Source organism: Pseudophryne corroboree, chromosome 8 (assembly GCF_028390025.1).
Source record: "Pseudophryne corroboree isolate aPseCor3 chromosome 8, aPseCor3.hap2, whole genome shotgun sequence".
Lineage (NCBI taxonomy): Eukaryota > Metazoa > Chordata > Amphibia > Anura > Myobatrachidae > Pseudophryne > Pseudophryne corroboree.
The window spans coordinates 374,181,802-374,202,414 of NC_086451.1; the positions used below are offsets into that span (position 1 = coordinate 374,181,802).

At 48.7% G+C, this 20,613-nt stretch overlaps 1 protein-coding gene across 2 annotated transcripts in view; it reads left to right on the forward strand.

Moving 5' to 3' along the window:
* The window catches only part of LOC134949164 (tubulin-folding cofactor B-like), a 165,517-nt gene that overhangs the window by 120,018 nt on the left and 24,886 nt on the right, over positions 1-20,613 (forward strand). Inside the window, exons 1-3 of one of the 2 annotated variants that reach the window (XM_063937584.1) lie at positions 14,583-14,777; positions 16,509-16,652; positions 16,780-16,876. In XM_063937584.1, coding sequence (XP_063793654.1) covers positions 14,661-14,777; positions 16,509-16,652; positions 16,780-16,876 — 358 coding nt within the window. In that variant the 5' untranslated portion in view covers positions 14,583-14,660. Of the gene's footprint in view, positions 1-14,582; positions 14,778-16,508; positions 16,653-16,779; positions 16,877-20,613 lie in introns of those variants that run through there. The other variant, XM_063937585.1, reaches the window with a different exon arrangement.

Sequence of the window (20,613 nt, forward strand, 5' to 3'; positions counted from 1 at the left end):
AGCAGTAACAGGCGGATATTGTGTTACATTGGCAACACAGTACGGCATAAAGTGTTGCACGTATATCACAAATAGCACCGAGGACCCGGTAGAGGTCATAGACCAAAAGATGGACGATATTCTCCAATTGAAGTGGGAATTTCGTCGAAAACACAATCTCACCCTTGCTGCTGTAGGTAATGAGCTGACTGGTTGGGTGTCATGGTTGAACCCGCGAAATTGGTTCTCCGGTTTAGGAGACTGGGCTCAAGGAGTCATAATGGATGTTGGAAAGTTTCTACTATGTATCTTGGGTGTCGTTATATCGATTGGATTGATATTTAGATGCGGGCAGGCTTTAATGAGGTGCAAACAAAGTACAAAAGTGATGAGCTTGAGGAGTGAGGAAACCGTAATTAACCTGGATTTGATTTATGACCCAATGATAGAAACCAGAATGTGATGAAAATGCGATTATACGGTCCGTTTCTTTCACCTGTTTTTCTGCTTTTCTCCAAGATACAAAGACCCCCTTGGACGAGGAAGTTGACGAGACGCTATACAGACAACAGACAAGCACCAAAGAAGAAGATTTGACAACTTTAAATATGGACACTTGATGAACTTTGCCATGGATCCCCAGTTTCCCTAGTACTTTTAAACTCACGCTAGCCCAACATTTTTTGTAAATCTGATGGCTCAGACAAAGCTATTTGCTCATGCCCAAGGAGCAATACAGCGCAAAGAAGACGACTCTCAACAGATACCGAACACAACTTCAACAACAGATGTACATTTCCCTGACATAGAATATCATTGCATTTTTCGTAAGTGTTCTTTATCTTCATCTCTACAACCCCCAGGTAACGACACACATAGACGATAGGGAATACAGGCACAGATAGCAGCAACCACATACCTCCCCCATTCATGTATCATCAACTAAAATGTGCATCCCCATTTTGTTACAACCACAGCCGAAATGAGCTCGGTAGAGTTTGACAGCCCATCCACAGACCTGTACCACAGGATAAGAAGGAATTCAAATGTATACTTCGCAATACCTCGAAGCTTGATTTACCACACGTACGGCACGATGATACATGACCCTCCAAACATGGACTCATACACACATGCTTCTGCTTTCTCACTAGGTCATACCCTCTTCACACCTACTCCACTCTTCTCCCCTACCCAACCATGGAAATCAATTAACCCCTGACTTACATTTTTCTCCTTAAATATTTTAGAAGGTGGCAGTTATTATTGACTGCCAAAGGGTGGACTGTCAAAGTCAGAAAAATGTCTCTATGCACGTTGCCATATTTGCACCGCACACTGGTCCGCGCTGCGCATGCGTACGCTCTCCCGTGAAGGCGCATACCCGCAATAGCGTGCACTCGCAGGCGCGGTATGCGTATTTACGGTAGAGTTTATGTAGTCGTAGCGTGCGACTCATTCGTTACAAATGTTCACAATTAATGTAGTTTGTAGATCATGGTCCCCTTGATAGATTCTGAAAGTTTGGTTAATATAGAATGTCCCTGAGCTGAGGAATCCCTCTTTGCATCGTACGAAGGGTCTAACAGGAATCATACAGCAGTGTTTGGTACCCATCGGAAGAGTATTTAATTAGTAATATTCCGGTGTTGGTTTGGAGCGTATTAATCGCTCGTGCGAATAGTTATGGACATAAGAAGTTTATGTCCATTTCTATTATTTACACATACTCAGGTATGCGGCGGGAAACCCAGTTTCCCACCCACCTGAGCTGTTGGAAATCGTCACAGCCCACCTGTATGAATCACCCTATGACCTTTTGTTATGATGCAGGGCCGAATTCCTTTGGCCAATGGACAATGGGATTGTAGGACCAGGAGATTGCATTGTGTGTGGGGCATAAATAGGCAGGCCGACCACATCCAGCTCTCACTCTCTCATCAACGGTTATCTGCTGATAGCCGGGAGCTGGATATCGAGGCGCAGGCGATCATACCCTTTGTGCGTAAGTTTCTCTCCGTAATCATTGTCTTTCTGTGAGCCAATTTCTCTCATCTCTCTCTCTCTCTCTCTCTGTTCTGTTCTCTCATATCTCCCCTAGACTAGGCTAGTATTGTATTGTATTAGATAGTATTGTATTGTATTGCATTTAGGTCAGTGTAGTATTGTCTTTTTGTATTTATTGTTTAGTTCTGTGGTTAGGAAGTCTCTGTTATATTGTAGTGTATCATTTGTACTGTTATCCCCTTTTTCAAATATATTAGATATAATACAGTTAATAGGCTTTGGAACCTAAACCAGTATCTGTGTATTTTCTATAGTATTAAGTGTTCACTTGAGCGTCGGTGACGCTCAAGCAGCCTTGTAGTTAGTCAGGTTACACAAGGTTGCACTTACACCCTGTACTCACATTAAGGTATTCTGTGTATTTCATTGGTATAAGGTTTAAACATTAAGGTATAGCGTTGTGAGCGTCTGCGCCGCTGGTGACCTCCTCGTGGTCTCGAGCGTATGCTACGCCATAGCGAATCATTACTCTAGTCATAACCAATAACGTGTCCTGTGATCACTGGGCCGTGAGCGAACGTGACGCTTGAGCGTCTCGCCTACGGCGGAGCGATCGTTACGCAAATAGCGTACCCTAACGGTGCTTCTTAAGCAAACAGCGTACAGTGTTCTTAGACTTCATAAAGGGTTGTTTATACGACAAAAGTATTTAGAATTGTCATTTCATTCCTCAGATGCAGGAAAAACTACTGGTAGTTTTTTCTCACCAAACAAAATACCCTTTTTTGTGGTACCTGGGGTATTATCAGAAATGTGTAATGCATTTTTCATTGCCTCAATCATGTAATGGGTGGACCTATTGGAAGGTACACTAGTCTCATCGTCGTCGACACTGGAGTCGGTATCCGTGTCAACATCTGTGTCTGTCATCTGAGGTAGCGGGCGTTTCAAAGCCCCTGATGACATTTGAGACGCTGGAACAGGCACAAGCTGAGTAGCCGGCTGTCCTATGTCGTCAAACCTTTTATGTAAGGAGTTGACACTGTCACGTAATTCCTTCCATAAGTCCATCCACACAGGTGTCGACCCCGCAGGGGGTGACATCACATTCACAGGCATTTGCTCCGCCTCCACATCATTTTCCTCATCATACATGTCGACACAGCAGTACCGACACACAGCACACACACAGGGAATGCTCTGACAGAGGACAGGACCCCACAAAGCCCTTTGGGGAGACAGAGGGAGAGTATGCCAGCACACACCAGAGCGCTATATACCACAGGGATATCACCTATAAAGAGTGTATTCCCTTATAGCTGCCTTCTAATAATATACTGTGCCTAAATTTTGTGCCCCCCCTCTCTTTTTTACCCTTTCTGTAGTGCAGGACTGCAGGGGAGAGCCAGGGAGCGATCCTTCCAGCGGAGCTGTGAGGGAAAATGGCGCCAGTGTGCTTAGGGAGATGGCTCCGCCCCTTTCTCGGCGGCCTTTCTCCCGCTTTTTTAGTAATTCTGGCAGGGGTATTTTTACACCTATATAGCCTCTGGGGCTATATATGGTGTCAGTTTTGCCAGCCAAGGAGTAAATATTGCTGCTCAGGGCGCCCCCCCCCCCAGCGCCCTGCACCCATCAGTGACCGCAGTGTGTGGTGTGCATGAGGAGCAATGGCGCACAGCTGCAGTGCTGTGCGCTACCTTGGAGAAGACAGAAGTCTTCAGCCGCCGATTTTCCGGACCTTCTTGCTTCTGGCTCTGTAAGGGGGACGGCGGCGCGGCTCCGGGACCGGACGACGAGGTCGGGTCCTGTGTGCGATCCCTCTGGAGCTAATGGTGTCCAGTAGCCTAAGAAGCCCAAGCTACCACCACTTAGGTAGGTTCGCTTCTTCTCCCCTTAGTCCCTCGTTGCAGTGAGCCTGTTGCCAGCAGGTCTCACTGTAAAATAAAAAACCTAAACTATACTTTCTTTCTAGGAGCTCAGGAGAGCCCCTAGTGTGCATCCAGCTCGGCCGGGCACAGAAATCTAACTGAGGCTTGGAGGAGGGTCATAGGGGGAGGAGCCACTGCACACCAGATAGTCCTAAATCTTTCTTTAGATGTGCCCAGTCTCCTGCGGAGCCGTCTATTCCCCATGGTCCTTACGGAGTCCCCAGCAGCCACTAGGACGTCAGAGAAATTTACTTTGCAGCTATTTAATGTTTTGTATCTCCAATGAATTTTACATTTCTTGTATAGATTACTTATCAGGAGAGGAAGGTTCTGGAATGTTCGTCAGACTTAACAGTGGAAGTGTAGGAACGAGTGAGGAGTAAGTGAGTGGGTTAAAATTACTGCTGGAGGTTACATTTCCCTAAAACTTTAATTATTAATAATTTTCTTCAGACAGCAGGCCCACCCAGGCTATCACATGTAACAGGTAAACAGCTCCATGATGTAATCTCCATAGAGGAAATTACAGTCACTGACTGTTTCTGATCTGGTTGAGGTTGTTGCAGCCAATAATAAGAAAACAATACAGAAAACCGGCTCCATATCTCTACTCCTTGTTTAATGTTATACTTTTTGGAGATCCCTTCCCTAAATCTATGCTGATCGCTCACATTGTGGCAAAGACATCCATAACTGTGCAAGTCACAGACCCATCTCCCCACTAACTAAGCAAGTAAAACTACACGCAAAAAGTTTGTCGGTCTTAGGGGCCAATTCAGTAAGGTTAGCAAATTCTGCTAATCAGCAGAATTTGCTAACCATTAGTACGCATACTGGGGGCCGCCCAGCGCTGGGCAAGGCCGCTCAGCATGCTGACCAGCGCCTCCCCCCTGCTTCAAGCAGAAATTGCGAACAGCACGCAATTTCTGCTTGTTAGCAAAAATTAAGGATGACTCCTGCCGGAGCAGCTTAGCTGCGGCCGCAGGAGTCCCGGCACCATTTTTGTTGTCGCAGCGGCTGCGTGTGATGTCACGCGGCCGCATCCCCGACACGCCCCTGTTCTTGCGCGTACCAGCCCACCGTTTGGGCTGGCACGCCTCCACCCAGAAAACGGAGCGTTGCCGCACCCCTCCCGCCTCTGCCTGATTGACAGGCAGAGGCGATCATAATTTCTGCGCCCCCCCCCCCCCCCGCAGAAATTGCGTGCGCATGCGCAGTAGGGCCTGCTGCACATGCGCCCGCGGCCCCTCAGCAAAAATTCCGTACGAATTGCTACTTGTGATTCATACTGAATTTGCCCCTTAATTTAATCTTCCGTAAACTAATGCACTACGATCCAATGGTGTTCATTCCATGGTGACGGGCCAGGTATAATACAGCTGGAGCAATAGATCCTAAGCAGATTATAAATTACATACAATCCGTTTCACAAATGGTCTTTAGAAGCCCCCCTAATAAAACCCCAGAAACAAACATTTAACAGAATTTCTGTGAAATTGATTCTACCTCTGAAGGACTTAACAGCATATTTATTAAAACCATTTCGTAGAAAATCCCCAAGAAGATGTTATTAGCGGATCTCGCTAAATCCTCTGGACTCCTCGCCATAGGCGCTACTGACACATGCGCCAACTGACAGCCGCACTTGTACCGTAGGCACGTCAATGCCAAATACGGAAAGAAAGTGATTATTATTTCATTTTATTTACAAGGCGCCACACGTGTTTCGCAGTGCCGTACAAAGGACAGTAAAGAGAGACAAACTTAGCATTACAGTAAATAAATAACAAAAATAGAGTACAGGTAACAGAGCACCACACATTCTCAAGACATAATACAGCTAAGATGTAAGTAGCGAGGGAGTAACCATCTTACTACTAGGGGCTGGTGGTCGTAGATGGAGATGAGCCTTTACCAGCAGGAGAAAAAGCGGTAAAGATGGTCGATGAGTAGGGGAGAGCTACGAGTGAAATGTGTCGAGCAAATGGCTTAGATAACAAGAGATAGCTGTAGAAAGTTTACAAACAGGTATCCAGGCATTGCACTCAAATCCTACTTTGAAACTTATAATCAATGATACACCCTCTAATAATATTTAATACAACCAGATGTTCTCTGTGCAGATGGGAAATGATCACCTCTTTGCGGATGATTTCCCTCCCAACTTCTGCAGTGCCCAGGTTGGGACAATTCTAAATTGGGGGCATGGCCTCATAGGGAAGGCTGAACCTGCGAGCCACTACCCCATTTTTCGTCACGCTGGGGGCTTGCCTAGAGCTCTGGGACCTGCCATACAGCACCCAAGCTCTCTCAGAGTCAGCATCGTGTGTGTGGATGATGGGCTCATGAAACCTTCATCCATTCTCCTATGCTCTGCAGCGGTTTCAGAGCGTCCTACTAAGCTCCCCCCGCCCGTGGGACGCTACGACCTGCTGAAATTGGGACAGTACAGAGGTATGAGTTACTCAAGCTCAGATCTCTATCCCTACTCTATATAACTTGCTATAGACAGTACAGTGAAAAAATAAGAATTTACTCACCGGTAATTCTATTTCTCGTAGTCCGTAGTGGATGCTGGGGACTCCGTAAGGACCATGGGGAATAGACGGGCTCCGCAGGAGACTGGGCACTCTATAGAAAGATTTAGGACTATCTGGTGTGCACTGGCTCCTCCCCCTATGACCCTCCTCCAAGCCTCAGTTAGGAACTGTGCCCGGAAGAGCTGACACAATAAGGAAGGATTTTTGAATCCCGTAAAGACTCATACCAGCCACACCAATCACACCATATAACACGTGATAGGAACCCCGGTTAACAGTATGATAACAAATGGAGCCTCTGAAGAGATGGCTCACAACAAAACCCGATTTTTGTAACAATAACTATGTACAGGTATTGCAGACAATCCGCACTTGGGATGGGCGCCCAGCATCCACTACGGACTACGAGAAATAGAATTACCGGTGAGTAAATTCTTATTTTCTCTGACGTCCTAGTGGATGCTGGGGACTCCGTAAGGACCATGGGGATTATACCAAAGCTCCCAAACGGGCGGGAGAGTGCGGATGACTCTGCAGCACCGAATGAGAGAATTCCAGGTCCTCCTCAGCCAGGGTATCAAATTTGTAGAATTTTGCAAACGTGTTTGCCCCCGACCAAGTAGCTGCTCGGCAAAGTTGTAAAGCCGAGACCCCTCGGGCAGCCGCCCAAGATGAGCCCACCTTCCGTGTGGAATGGGCTTTTACAGATTTAGGCTGCGGTAAGCCTACCGCAGAATGCGCCAGCTGAATAGTGCTACAAATCCAGCGCGCAATAGACTGCTTAGAAGCAGGAGCACCCAGCTTGGTGGGTGCATACAGGATAAACAGCGAGTCAGTCTTTCTGACTCCAGCCGTCCTGGAAATATAAATTTTTAGGGCCCTGACTACGTCCAGCAACTTGGAATCCTCCAAGTCCCTAGTAGCCGCAGGCACCACAATAGGTTGGTTCAAGTGAAAAGCTGAGACCACCTTTGGGAGAAACTGAGGACGAGTCCTCAATTCTGCCCTATCCATATGGAAAATCAGATAAGGGCTTTTACAAGACAAAGCCGCCAATTCTGAAACCCGCCTGGCCGACGCCAGGGCCAACAGCATGACCACTTTCCACGTGAGATATTTTAAATCCACAGTCTTAAGTGGTTCGAACCAATGTGATTTCAGGAATGCCAAATCCACATTGAGATCCCAAGGTGCCACTGGGGGCACAAAAGGAGGCTGAATATGCAGTACTCCTTTGACAAAAGTCTGAACTTCAGGCAGTGAAGCCAGTTCTTTTTTGGAAGAAAATCGACAGAGCCGAAATCTGGACCTTTATGGACCCCAATTTGAGGCCCAACGTCACCCCTGCTTGCAGGAAGTGCAGGAATCGACCCAGGTGAAATTCCTCCGTCGGGGCCTTCATGGCCTCACACCAAGCAACATATTTTCGCCAAATGCGGTGATAATGTCTTGCGGTGACATCCTTCCTGGCTTTGATCAGGGTAGGGATGACTTCCTCCGGAACACCCTTTTCCTTCAGGATCCGGTGTTCAACCGCCATGCCGTCAAACACAGCCGCGGTAAGTCTTGGAACAGACAGGGTCCCTGCTGCAGCAGGTCTTGTCTGAGCGGCAGAGGCCAAGGGTCCTCTGTAAGCATCTCTTGAAGTTCCGGGTACCAAGCTCTTCTTGGCCAATCCGGAACCACGAGTATGGTTTTCACTCCTCGCCTTCTTATTATTCTCAGTACCTTGGGTATGAGAGGTAGAGGAGGAAACACATAAACCGACTGGTACACCCATGGTGTCACTAGAGCGTCCACCGCTATCGCCTGAGGGTCTCTTGACCGGGCGCAATATCTTTTCAACTTCTTGTTGAGGCGGGACGTCATCATGTCTACCTGTGGTTTTTCCCACCGGTTGACCAGCATTTGGAAGACTTCTGGATGAAGTCCCCATTCTCCCGGGTGGAGGTCGTGCCTGCTGAGGAAGTCTGCTTCCCAGTTGTCCACTCCCGGAATGAACACTGCCGTCAGTGCTAACACATGATTCTCTGCCCATCTGAGAATCCTTGTTGCTTCTGCCATCGCCATCCTGCTTCTCGTGCCGCCCTGTCTGTTTACATGGGCGACCGCCGTGATGTTGTCTGACTGGATCAGTACCGGCTGGTTTTGAAGCAGGGGTCTTGCCTGGCTTAGGGCATTGTAAATGGCCCTTAGCTCCAGGATATTTATGTGGAGAGAAATCTCCTGATTTGACCACAGTCCTTGGAAATTTCTTCCCTTTGTGACTGCCCCCCAGCCTCCGAAGGCTGGCATCCGTGGTCACCAGGACCCAGTCCTGTATTCCGAATCTGCAGCCCTCTAGTAGATGAGCCCTCTGCAGCCACCACAGCAGCGACACCCTGGTTCTGGCCGATAGGGTTATCCGCTGTTGCATCTGGAGATGGGACCCGGACCATTTGTCCAACAGGTCCCACTGGAACGTCCTTGCGTGGAACCTTCCGAATGGAATTGCTTCGTACGAAGCTACCATTTTTCCCAGGACTCGTGTGCATTGTACCGACACTTTTCCTGGTTTTAGGATGTCTCTGACCAGAGATGACAATTCCTCTGCTTTTTCCAGTGGAAGAAAGACTCTTTTCTGGTCTGTGTCCAGAATCATTCCCAGGAACAGAAGACGTGTCGTCGGGACCAGCTGTGACTTTGGAATATTGAGAATCCAGCCGTGCTGTTGTAGCACTTCCTGAGAAAGTGCCACCCCCACTATCAACTGTTCTTTGGACCTCGCCTTTATCAGGAGATCGTCCAAGTACGGGATAATTAAAACTCCCTTCTTGCGAAGGAGTATCATCATTTCGGCCATTACCTTGGTAAAGACCCTCGGTGCCGTGGATAACCCAAACGGCAGCGTCTGGAACTGATAGTGACAGTCCTGTACCACAAATCTGAGGTACTCCTGGTGCAGAGGGTAAATGGGGACATGCAGGTACGCATCCTTGATGTCCAGGGATACCATGTAATCCCCCTCCTCCAGGCTCGCAATAACCGCCCTGAGCGATTCCATCTTGAACTTGAACCTTTTGATATAAGTGTTCAAGGCTTTTAAATTTAAGATGGGTCTCACCGAACCGTCCGGTTTCGGTACCACAAACATTGTGGAGTAGTAACCCTTTCCTTGCTGAAGGAGGGGTACCTTGACAATCACTTTCTGTGAATACAGTTTTTGAATAGCCACCAACACTGCCTCCCTGGCAGAGGGAGTTGCCGGCAAGGCAGATTTTAGGAAACGGCGGGGGGGGAGACGTCTCGAATTCCAGCCTGTACCCCTGAGATACCTCTTGAAGGACCCAGGGATCCACTTGTGAGAGAGCCCACTGTGTGCTGAAAAACCTGAGACGTGCCCCCACCGTTCCCGATTCCGCCTGAGCAGCCCCAGCGTCATGCTGTGGACTTACCGGACGCAGGGGAGGACTTCTGCTCTTGGGAACTAGCTGTGTGCTGCAGCTTTTTCCCCCTTCCTCTGCCCCTCGGCAGAAAGGATGAGCCTCTAGCCCGCTTAGTTTTCTGGGGCCGAAAGGACTGTACCTGATAATACGGTGCTTTCTTTTGCTGTGGGGTAGCCTGTGGCAAAAAAGTCGATTTCCCAGCAGTAGCTGTGGAAACGAGGTCTGAAAGACCTTCCCCAAAAAGTTCCACCGCTTTATAGGGTAAAACTTCCATGTGCCGCTTGGAGTCGGCATCACCTGACCATTGCCTAGTCCATAACCCCCGTCTGGCGGCAATGGACATAGCGCTTATTTTTGATGCCAGCCGGCAAATATCCCTCTGTGCATCACGCATGTATAAGACCGCGTCTTTTATATGGTCAATCGTTAGCAAAATATTGTCCCTATCCATGGTATCAATGTTTTCCGACAGGGAGTCTGACCACGCAGCTGCAGCACTGCACATCCAAGCTGATGCAATAGCGGGTCTCAATATAATGCCAGTGTGTGTGTATATAGCTTTTAGGGTACTTTCCTGCTTTCTATCAGCAGGTTCTTTTAGGGCGGCCGTATCCGGAGACGGTAGTGCCACCTTCTTTGATAAGCGTGTCAGCGCTTTATCTACCCTAGGGGGTGTTTCCCAGCGTGACCTATCCTCTGGCGGGAAAGGGTACGCAGCCATTAACCGTTTAGAAATGATCAATTTCTTATCTGGGGAAGTCCACGCTTCCTCACACACCTCATTTAATTCGTCAGATGCAGGAAAAACTACTGGTAGTTTTTTCTCACCAAACATAATACCCTTTTTTGTGGTACCTGGGGTATCATCAGAAATGTGTAATACATTTTTTCATAGCCTCAATCATATAACGGGTGGATCTATTGGAGGGTACACTCGTCTCATCATCGTCGACACTGGAGTCGGTATCCGTGTCGACGTCTGTATCTGTCATCTGAGGTAGCGGGCGTTTTATAGCCCCTGATGACATTTGAGACGCTTGGACAGGCACAAGCTGAGTAGCCGGCTGTCCTATGTCGTCAAACCTTTTATGTAAGGAGCTGACACTGTCACGTAATTCCTTCCATAAGTCCATCCACACTGGTGTCGACCCCGCAGGGGGTGACATCACATTCACAGGCATTTGCTCCGCCTCCACATCATCCTCATCATACATGTCGACACAGCAGTACCGACACACAGCAGACACACAGGGAATGCTCTTACAGAGGACAGGACCCCACAAAGCCCTTTGGGGAGACAGAGGGAGAGTATGCCAGCACACACCAGGGCGCTATATAACACAGGGATATCACTATACAGAGTGTTTTCCCCTATAGCTGCCTATAATATATATATACTGCGCCTAAATTGTGCCCCCCCTCTCTTTTTTACCCTTTATGTAGTGCAGGACTGCAGGGGAGAGCCAGGGAGCTTCCTTCCAGCGGAGCTGTGAGGGAAAAATGGCGCCAGTGTGCTGAGGGAGTTGGCTCCGCCCCTTTTTCGGCGGGCTTTCTCCCGCTATTTTATCGTTTCTGGCAGGGGTTAATATACACCTATATAGCCTCTGGGGCTATATATGGTGTTAGTTTTGCCAGCCAAGGTGTTACTATTGCTGCTCAGGGCGCGCCCCCTCCAGCGCCCTGCACCCATCAGTGACCGCAGTGTGTGGTGTGCATGAGGAGCAATGGCGCACAGCTGCAGTGCTGTGTGCTACCTTGGAGAAGACAGAAGTCTTCAGCCGCCGATTTTCCGGACCACCTTCTTGTTTCTGGCTCTGTAAGGGGGACGGCGGCGCGGCTCCGGGAACGGACGACGAGGTCGGGTCCTGTGTTCGATCCCTCTGGAGCTAATGGTGTCCAGTAGCCTAAGAAGCCCAAGCTACCACCACTTAGGTAGGTTCGCTTCTTCTCCCCTTAGTCCCTCGTTGCAGTGAGCCTGTTGCCAGCAGGTCTCACTGAAAATAAAAAACCTAAACTATACTTTCTTCTAGGAGCTCAGGAGAGCCCCTAGTGTGCATCCAGCTCAGCCGGGCACATAAATCTAACTGAGGCTTGGAGGAGGGTCATAGGGGGAGGAGCCAGTGCACACCAGATAGTCCTAAATCTTTCTATAGAGTGCCCAGTCTCCTGCGGAGCCCGTCTATTCCCCATGGTCTTTACGGAGTCCCCAGCATCCACTAGGACGTCAGAGAAATCAGGGGTAGCGAGCTGAAATGTACTTGTTACGCCCGTTGGCAGTAACATTAGAATACTGCCGGCAGGCACGATCGCAGCCGGGAGGGGGAGAACATTTGAATCCGGCCTTTTGAGTTGCTTCCAAAAATCCACGCCAGCTCCTTGTAGTGTTGATTCTCGGCACTTTCCTGTGGAATGGCGTTGATCCCTTCGCTGCCGCCGCACAGGTGTGCGTACGTGCAGAATGCTGGCACAGTTCATTAAGTAACACTACTACTTAAGTAACAGAGGGGCAGATGTATTAACCTGGAGAAGGCATAAGGAAGTGATAAACCAGTGATATGTGCAAGGTGATAAACGAACCAGCCAATCAGCTCCAATATGTAAATTAACACTTAGTAGCTGATTGGCTGGTGCATTTATCACCTTGCAACCTTCTACAGGTTAATACATCTACCGCAGAGTTCAGGATCGCAGGAGCAGCAGTCCTCACAACAGAGCAATACTGAATTGGTCTGGTAATTATGGGGCAGATGTATGATAAACATCCTAACGGACGTTATGTGCCTGGGGCCGTATCAACACATTATCGTTGTGATACGGCCGGACCCTGCGCCACAATGTATTATACTGGCCCCCTTCGATGTGGGAGGGCGCTATGTCACCTGTCCCGTGATACACATCCTCCCACATCGGCCAGACTTCTCGCCGCAAGCTGCAGTAGCGCGCATGCGCCGTCACATCAGCTCCCAGTGAGCCCTGCAGAGTGAGGAGGCACATGTGTGGTTCGGCTGTAAAGACGCTGCGAGGTGCTGGGCAGTGAGGAGGCGTGTGGATTGACGTCAGTGGCCGAAGGGGAAACGTGGTGGCAGAGACCAATAAAGTTTTTTAAAAGGACAAAAAAACAAAACTTGAATGCTTTAGCCACACCGCCTGCCCAGAGGAGGCGTTCCGGACTGGTGGCGTCAGGAGACGAAAAAAGGGACAGCTGCCTCTGCTCTTCGTCTACCATTCACTACTGTGGGGAAGCGGTAAGTGGCGGGGACGCGCGGCGGCCAGTGCATACGGCGTTAACACGCCGTTCATACATTTGGGTGCAGCGCAAAATGCTGCCTTAAGGTGCGCTGTGGTCAGCGGGAACCACAGCGCACTTTCATACATCTGCCCCTATGTGTCCACCACCACAGTTTGAGAATAGTGAAGTTGCCCATAGCAACCAATCTGTTCTACCTAACATTTTATAGAAAGTACTTGATAAATGATAGGTAGAAAATGGTTGTTTGCAACTTCTCCACTGGTCCTATACAGCAGAGGTTCTCAAACTCAGTCTTCAGGACCCCACACAGTGCATGTTTTGCAGGTAACCCAGTAAGTGCACAGGTGTATTAATTACTCACTGACACATTTTAAAAGGTCCATAGGTGGAGCTAATTCATAGCCTCCAACATTTTACACACAAAAATCGGTACAAATCAGAAAAGGGGGCGTGGCCACGGGTATAGGGGGCGTGGCCACGCCCCTTTCCCTATGGTTGGTTCTATATCGGAGGGGCTGAAGGGACCTTGTGACGTATCGAGGGGAGGAGCTACGTCACAAGGGGGAGGAGCTACGGGCGAACAGGGTACCCGAAAAGTACCCTCGCGGGCTCGCTTCGCTCGCCACGCTTCGGGCACGGTGGCTCGCTCCGCTTCACTCACCACCTAATTACTAAAGGTAATAGTTGGTGGCGTGGATAGTAGAGGAACTATCCCGCTGGCCTAGCTCCTCCCCCTTGCGTCGTAACTCCTCCCCCTTACGGAAAAGGTCCCTTAGCCCACTTGATTCTAGCATCTACCCTTTCCCTATACTTTCAATGGAAGTTTGGAGAGCCAAAAATAGGTACAGACCATAAAAAAAGGTACTGTACCTATTAAAAAGGTACAGTTGGAGGGTATGCTAATTATTTCACTTGTGATTCTGTGAGGAGCCCTGCAAAACATGCACTGTGTGGGGTCCTGAGGACCGAGTTTGAGAACCTGTGCTATATAGGTTTGATAAATATCTCCCCACCAGTAATTAATGTTTTCTTTATACGACCCACAGCAAAGCTGGGTAACGTGGTATAGGGTCACTAAGATACTAAATGCCTCTGTGTACGGAAAACCGCTAATTAACACCCATACTAATGATCCACAATATCCCTTCCGCCATCGCACCGGCATTAACAGCGGGCCTCCATGCTTTGGATGTCAGTGGAACGCGTACGGTACCATTCCTAGCTGTCCTCCATGTTGTGGTTGGCACTGTCACGTATTGACTCCGAAAGTAGGGACGGCTCCGCCCTAAAACATACAGCGCATTTCTTTCATTGATTCGTTTTATGGGCGCTCCCAATAGCTGTCACGCGACTCTCTCATGTGATTGGTCACATAGGTTTATGGTTGGAAAGAGCCAGACCATGATTGGCTGAAGCCCAGACGCCATAGCGGGATTCATTATTGGCTGAGCGCTCCCTTGCCTCCTCCTGATTGGCTAAGTCTTTCTTGCTCGCTCATACTGGGGGGTGTGGAGCTACATTCGCCTCAGCCATGAGCTCCGTTACCGTCCGTTCGTCCCCGGTGGTGACCGTGCGGATCAGTAGCAGCCTCAACACCTTCACAGCAGAGAAGAGGCTGGACCGAGGACACACTCTCGCAGAACTAAAGGTTGGGAGGAGGAGAGATGGAGGGCCTGGGAGGGAGCACATGACCGCGGTGTGGGTGGGGTCTGCATGGAGCCTGGAGCTCTGCATGATGTTCCCATACAATGGTGGAATGAGATAGATAGATAGATATATAGTTAGTGCTTGTGCTGCAGGTGGTGAGAAGAGAAGTTTAATTATGCACACAGTAATGTGGACTGGCCTCACAGTTTTTTGTGTGGGCTTGATATAATTTGTTATGTCTGCCACACCCAGTGACACTGCTGCATACTAATAATACCCCTTTCAGACCACATATAACGGGTTGCACTCGGGAGCCATACACTGGTTCTTCCCGCTGAGGCCCCTTTCACACACGCGTCCCCTGCCTGGCATATTGCTGGGTTGGTGATGTCAGCAGTGACGCATGCAGAGGCGGCGATTGGAGATTAGATGTTCTTCAAGTGCTGCCCGCCCGTACCGTGTGAACGGGAAATGGGTCGCATCAACCTGGCAACACGTTCACACCGTGAAATACCATGTTGCTCGACCTGGGATATTTCCCCTTGGCTCTTTCAGACAGCACAGCAACATGGGATACTGCGCGCTCATGTGCAATAGGGTGGGATATGTGCAAAGCCTCAGAGAGTGATAACGTGGAGAGAGGTAAAGTACCAGCCAGTCCGCTCCTGTCTGCCAAGTTACAGGCTGGGTTTGAAAAATGACAGGAGCTGACTGGTTGGTCGTTTATATGTCGCCACTTTATCTCCCTCGAAGGCTTTGTACATCTAGTACCTGAGTCTTCGTCTGTTATGGTTGAATGAGCTGCTTTAATGCTTCTACCTTAAGTTGGGTAGACACGGCCAATTTATCAGCCGACTGATCTAAAGATCGACAAGGTGTAAGCACAAACTATCTTGTGCATACATACTCGCCAATTGTCCAACCGAAATGTTTGTCCCGTTTATATATGTCCGGCCACCTGTGATAACAGAGTCTGTATTTTGCATCGGGATCACCGACATCTCGAAGGGAAGTATCGTCGTGCATGGTTAGGACCTGGGTGCGGGTGGGGGGGGGGTTAGGCTCAGGCACTTGGGGGGCTGGTTAGCCCTAGCTGCACCCCAAGCGTTAGCCGACAGCCCCGGGGGGTTAGCCATAGCCACCACCGCCCAAGGGTTGGGGGGTAAGAAATACTTAGCCCCCTCCGAAGTCGGGATCTTCAGTGTCTGGATGCCACGGTCGGTCATTTGACCGCTGGCATCCCGACCGCAGGGATTTCATATGTATTCCGTATGAATGATAAGTTGGTGTGTACCTAGCATTACAGCATACTCCTCTTTCTGTATAATCTAAAATATCTGTAGATTAGCCTCCCAGACTCTGCCCACGTCACCTGTGGACATTCCAGGGACTTGATGACGCTATACGTGGTGAAGTGTGACATTGTTGCCATGCCCTAGAGCTGCACAATGCTGCAATCATGTCTGTACGGTGGGGTGTGGCGCTATGTCCCCACTTTCAGATTAGTAGAGATGGGAGAGGTGACCCTGTCTTTCCCCATATTGGCACATAAAACACATTAGAGAACACCCTTGTTTAAAAGCGGGTGTTAGTAGCCACTTTTTAGTACTTCACTGTTAAAAGAATTACCTTTTTTAATCATATATTTTATTTTTAAATGAAAATAGTAATGTTTGTGTTGTAGTGAAGAAGGGAAAACACTTGTGACTCTGACATGTTCCCCTTATTGCAGTGTAAACTGGAGCTGGTGGTGGGGTCTCCAGCCTCGTGTATGGACCTGCAGTTATACAGTACAGAAAACAGCTTTATCCAGAACCTGGACCAGGATGATGCTCTGCTGGGCTCCTACCCTGTGGATGATGGCTGCAGAATTCATGTCAGTAACACTTCCTCAGTGGGGAAATGATACGCTATGTTATATGTGCACCTTGCAGTGTATATAAGATTGTTTAGCAACATTTAAAAATATGAATGAAGCAAATAATTCTGTTATGTGTCTGCAGGTCATAGATAAGAGCGGTGCCAACATTGGGGAATTTGAGGATCTGTCTAGAGTGGAGAAATATGAAATATCACAGGATGACTATGAGAAAAGATCAGGTACGTCCGTCATTCTTGTAGGTAAATGTATGAAGCAGTGAAAAGAGTGGAGAAGTGAGCCAGTGGAGAAGTTGCCCATGGCAACCAATCAGCATTGACGTAACATTTATAATTTGCATACTATAAAATTATACAGCGCAGCTGATTGGTTGCCTTGGGCAACTTCTCCACTGGCTCACTTCTCCACTCTTATCACTGCTTTATACATTTACCCCTTAGTAGTCCCTTTTGCTGACCTAGAAGCTTGCTATAGGCCGAGTCATCTAGAGTGAGATGACAAGCAGGATGTGAATTCAGGCGCAGCACAATAATGTGTCTTTGTGTTTATACTGTGTTAGTGCAGAATCACATTAATACTGCATCCTCCAAAATTTAATTCATAGACCGTCTAAAGAAAATAATCAAGACTGGTTTGGCTCTAAATGACTGTATATTAGGTATGGTCTGTACTTGTGCAAAGATGTGACATGGTATGTGATATAGGAGTCCTGTCTTGCCACATCACATCTGAGAGAAGTACCTATGTGAGAACTGGTAGCACATCTTGAAACAGTTGGAATTAGAAAATGGAAGTCCCTATGCTGAATATCAAACAGTGGGATCTATTATTATTGCTACAGAAGTTTCCCATCTTTAATATAGCCAGTTACCCCACAGTGGTACATAGGTGGTGATAAAGAGATTGCCCATCTTTTAAACAACCTTTTTGCTCCATAATGGTGCATCAGCTGCGGTACCTGCCCTGGGATTCCATTGTCCTGGTACTTACTGTGACTGGACCTTTTTGCTGGATGATGTCTGAAATGATCTGTGAGAACCACATGAGGTAGGGATCTGTTACACAGGCTGATATAACACCTGATTACTGACAAATCGTGACACTTGTGCCGTCGGTAGACTCAGATCCTTCTCTCCTGCTGAGATAGCAAACCGCATACAATCCACTGAACCATTTAGCTTGTAATAAGGAGCTCAAATTGCCAGAGTGAGTAGTGATTCCTACTGAATCCCCTGCCATGTGTGCTGTTACAACAGTATGGGGAAGCGCACACTTATATATGGGACCTAGTAGCTGTCAAACTCCTAAAGATAATTTTGTCAATTTCAGGTAACTTGGTATTGGTTAGGGCACTCGTGTTTCCTAGGTTTGCCAGAATAGAAAAATTGTTAATCCCAAATTAACAGGAAAGGTGTGGATGGGGTTGGACCTAGACCTAGAAGGAGGGGTCGGGTATATTTTAGGAACAGTGCTGACTTTGGTCAAATCGGTGTACCAGTTTTTCATTCAAAATCTATGGGAGCCTTAATCTGTAAATATTCTCTAACTAGATAAGTAAATGGCAGCTCATTTAGTTGTAATTTTTATTTCTCTGACGTCCTAGTGGATGCTGGGACTCCGTCAGGACCATGGGGATTAGCGGCTCCGCAGGAGACGGGGCACAAAAATAAAAGCTTTAGGACTAGGTGGTGTGCACTGGCTCCTCCCCCTATGACCCTCCTCCAAGCCTCAGTTAGGTTTTTGTGCCCGTCCGAGCAGGGTGCAATCTAGGTGGCTCTCCTAAAGAGCTGCTTAGAAAAAGTTATTAGGTTTTTTATTTTCAGTGAGTCCTGCTGGCAACAGGCTCACTGCAACGAGGGACTTAGGGGAGAAGAAGTGAACTCACCTGCGTGCAGGATGGATTGGCTTCTTAGGCTACTGGACACCATTAGCTCCAGAGGGATCGAACACAGGCCCAGCCATGGAGTCCGGTCCCGGAGCCGCGCCGCCGACCCCCTTGCAGATGCCGAAAAGTGAAGAGGTCCAGAAACCGGCGGCAGAAGACTTTTCAGTCTTCATGAGGTAGCGCACAGCACTGCAGCTGTGCGCCATTGTTGTCAGCACACTTCACACCAGCGGTCACTGAGGGTGCAGGGCGCTGGGGGGGGGGGCGCCCTGGGCAGCAATGATAATACCTTGTTCTGGCTAAAAATACATCACATATAGCCCCTGGGGCTATATGGATGTATTTAACCCCTGCCAGGTCTCACAAACACCGGGAGAAGAGCCCGCCGAAATAGGGGGCGGGGCCTATCTCCTCAGCACACAGCGCCATTTTCCTGCACAGCTCCGCTGCGAGGAAGGCTCCCAGGACTCTCCCCTGCACTGCACTACAGAAACAGGGTAAAAAAACAGAGAGGGGGGGCACTTTTTTGGCGATATTGATATATTAAGCTGCTATAAAGGAAACAACACTTCTGTAGGGTTGTTCCTATATATTTATAGCGCTTGGGTGTGTGCTGGCAAACTCTCCCTCTGTCTCCCCAAAGGGCTAGTGGGGTCCTGTCTTCGATAAGAGCATTCCCTGTGTGTCTGCTGTGTGTCGGTACGTGTGTGTCGACATGTATGAGGACGATGTTGGTGTGGAGGCGGAGCAATTGCCGGTAATGGTGATGTCACCCCCTAGGGAGTCGACACCGGAATGGATGGCTTTGTTTATGGAATTACGTGATAATGTCAGCACGTTACAAAAATCAGTTGACGACATGAGACGGCCGGCAAACCAGTTAGTACCTGTCCAGGCGTCTCAGACACCGTCAGGGGCTGTAAAACGCCCTTTACCTCAGTCGGTCGACACAGACCCAGACACGGACACCGAATCTAGTGTCGACGGTGAAGAAACAAACGTATTTTCCAGTAGGGCCACACGTTATATGATCACGGCAATGAAGGAGGCTTTGCATATCTCTGATACTGCAAGTACTACAAAAAGGGGTATTATGTGGGGTCTGAAAAAACTACCTGTAGTTTTTCCTGAATCAGAGGAATTGAATGAAGTGTGTGATGAAGCGTGGGTTAACCCCGATAGAAAACTGCTAATTTCAAAGAAGTTATTGGCATTATATCCTTTCCCGCCAGAGGTTAGGGCGCGCTGGGAAACACCCCCTAGGGTGGATAAGGCACTCACACGCTTATCAAAACAAGTGGCGTTACCGTCTCCTGAAACGGCCGCCCTCAAGGATCCAGCTGATAGGAGGCTGGAAACTACCCTGAAAAGTATATACACTCATACTGGTGTTATACTGCGACCAGCCATCGCCTCAGCATGGATGTGCAGTGCTGGGGTGGTTTGGTCGGATTCCCTGACTGAAAATATTGATACCCTGGATAGGGACAGTATTTTATTGACTATAGAGCAATTAAAGGATGCTTTTCTTTATATGCGAGATGCTCAGAGGGATATTTGCACTCTGGCATCGAGAGTAAGTGCGATGTCCATATCTGCCAGAAGAAGTTTATGGACGCGACAGTGGTCAGGTGATGCGGATTCCAAACGGCATATGGAAGTATTGCCGTATAAAGGGGAGGAATTATTTGGGGTCGGTCTATCGGATTTGGTGGCCACGGCAACAGCCGGGAAATCCACCTTTTTACCTCAGGTCCCCTCCCAACAGAAAAAGACACCGTCTTTTCAGCCGCAGTCCTTTCGTTCCTTTAAGAACAAGCGGGCAAAAGGACAGTCATATCTGCCCCGAGGCAAAGGAAAGGGTAAGAGAGTGCACCAAGCAGCTCCCTCCCAGGAGCAGAAGCCCTCCCCGGCTTCTGCAAAGCCCTCAGCATGACGTTGGGGCTTTACAAGCGGACTCAGGGGCGGTGGGGGGTCGACTCAAGAATTTCAGCGCACAGTGGGCTCACTCACAGGTGGACCCCTGGATCCTGCAGGTAGTATCTCAGGGTTACAGGTTGGAATTCGAGAAGT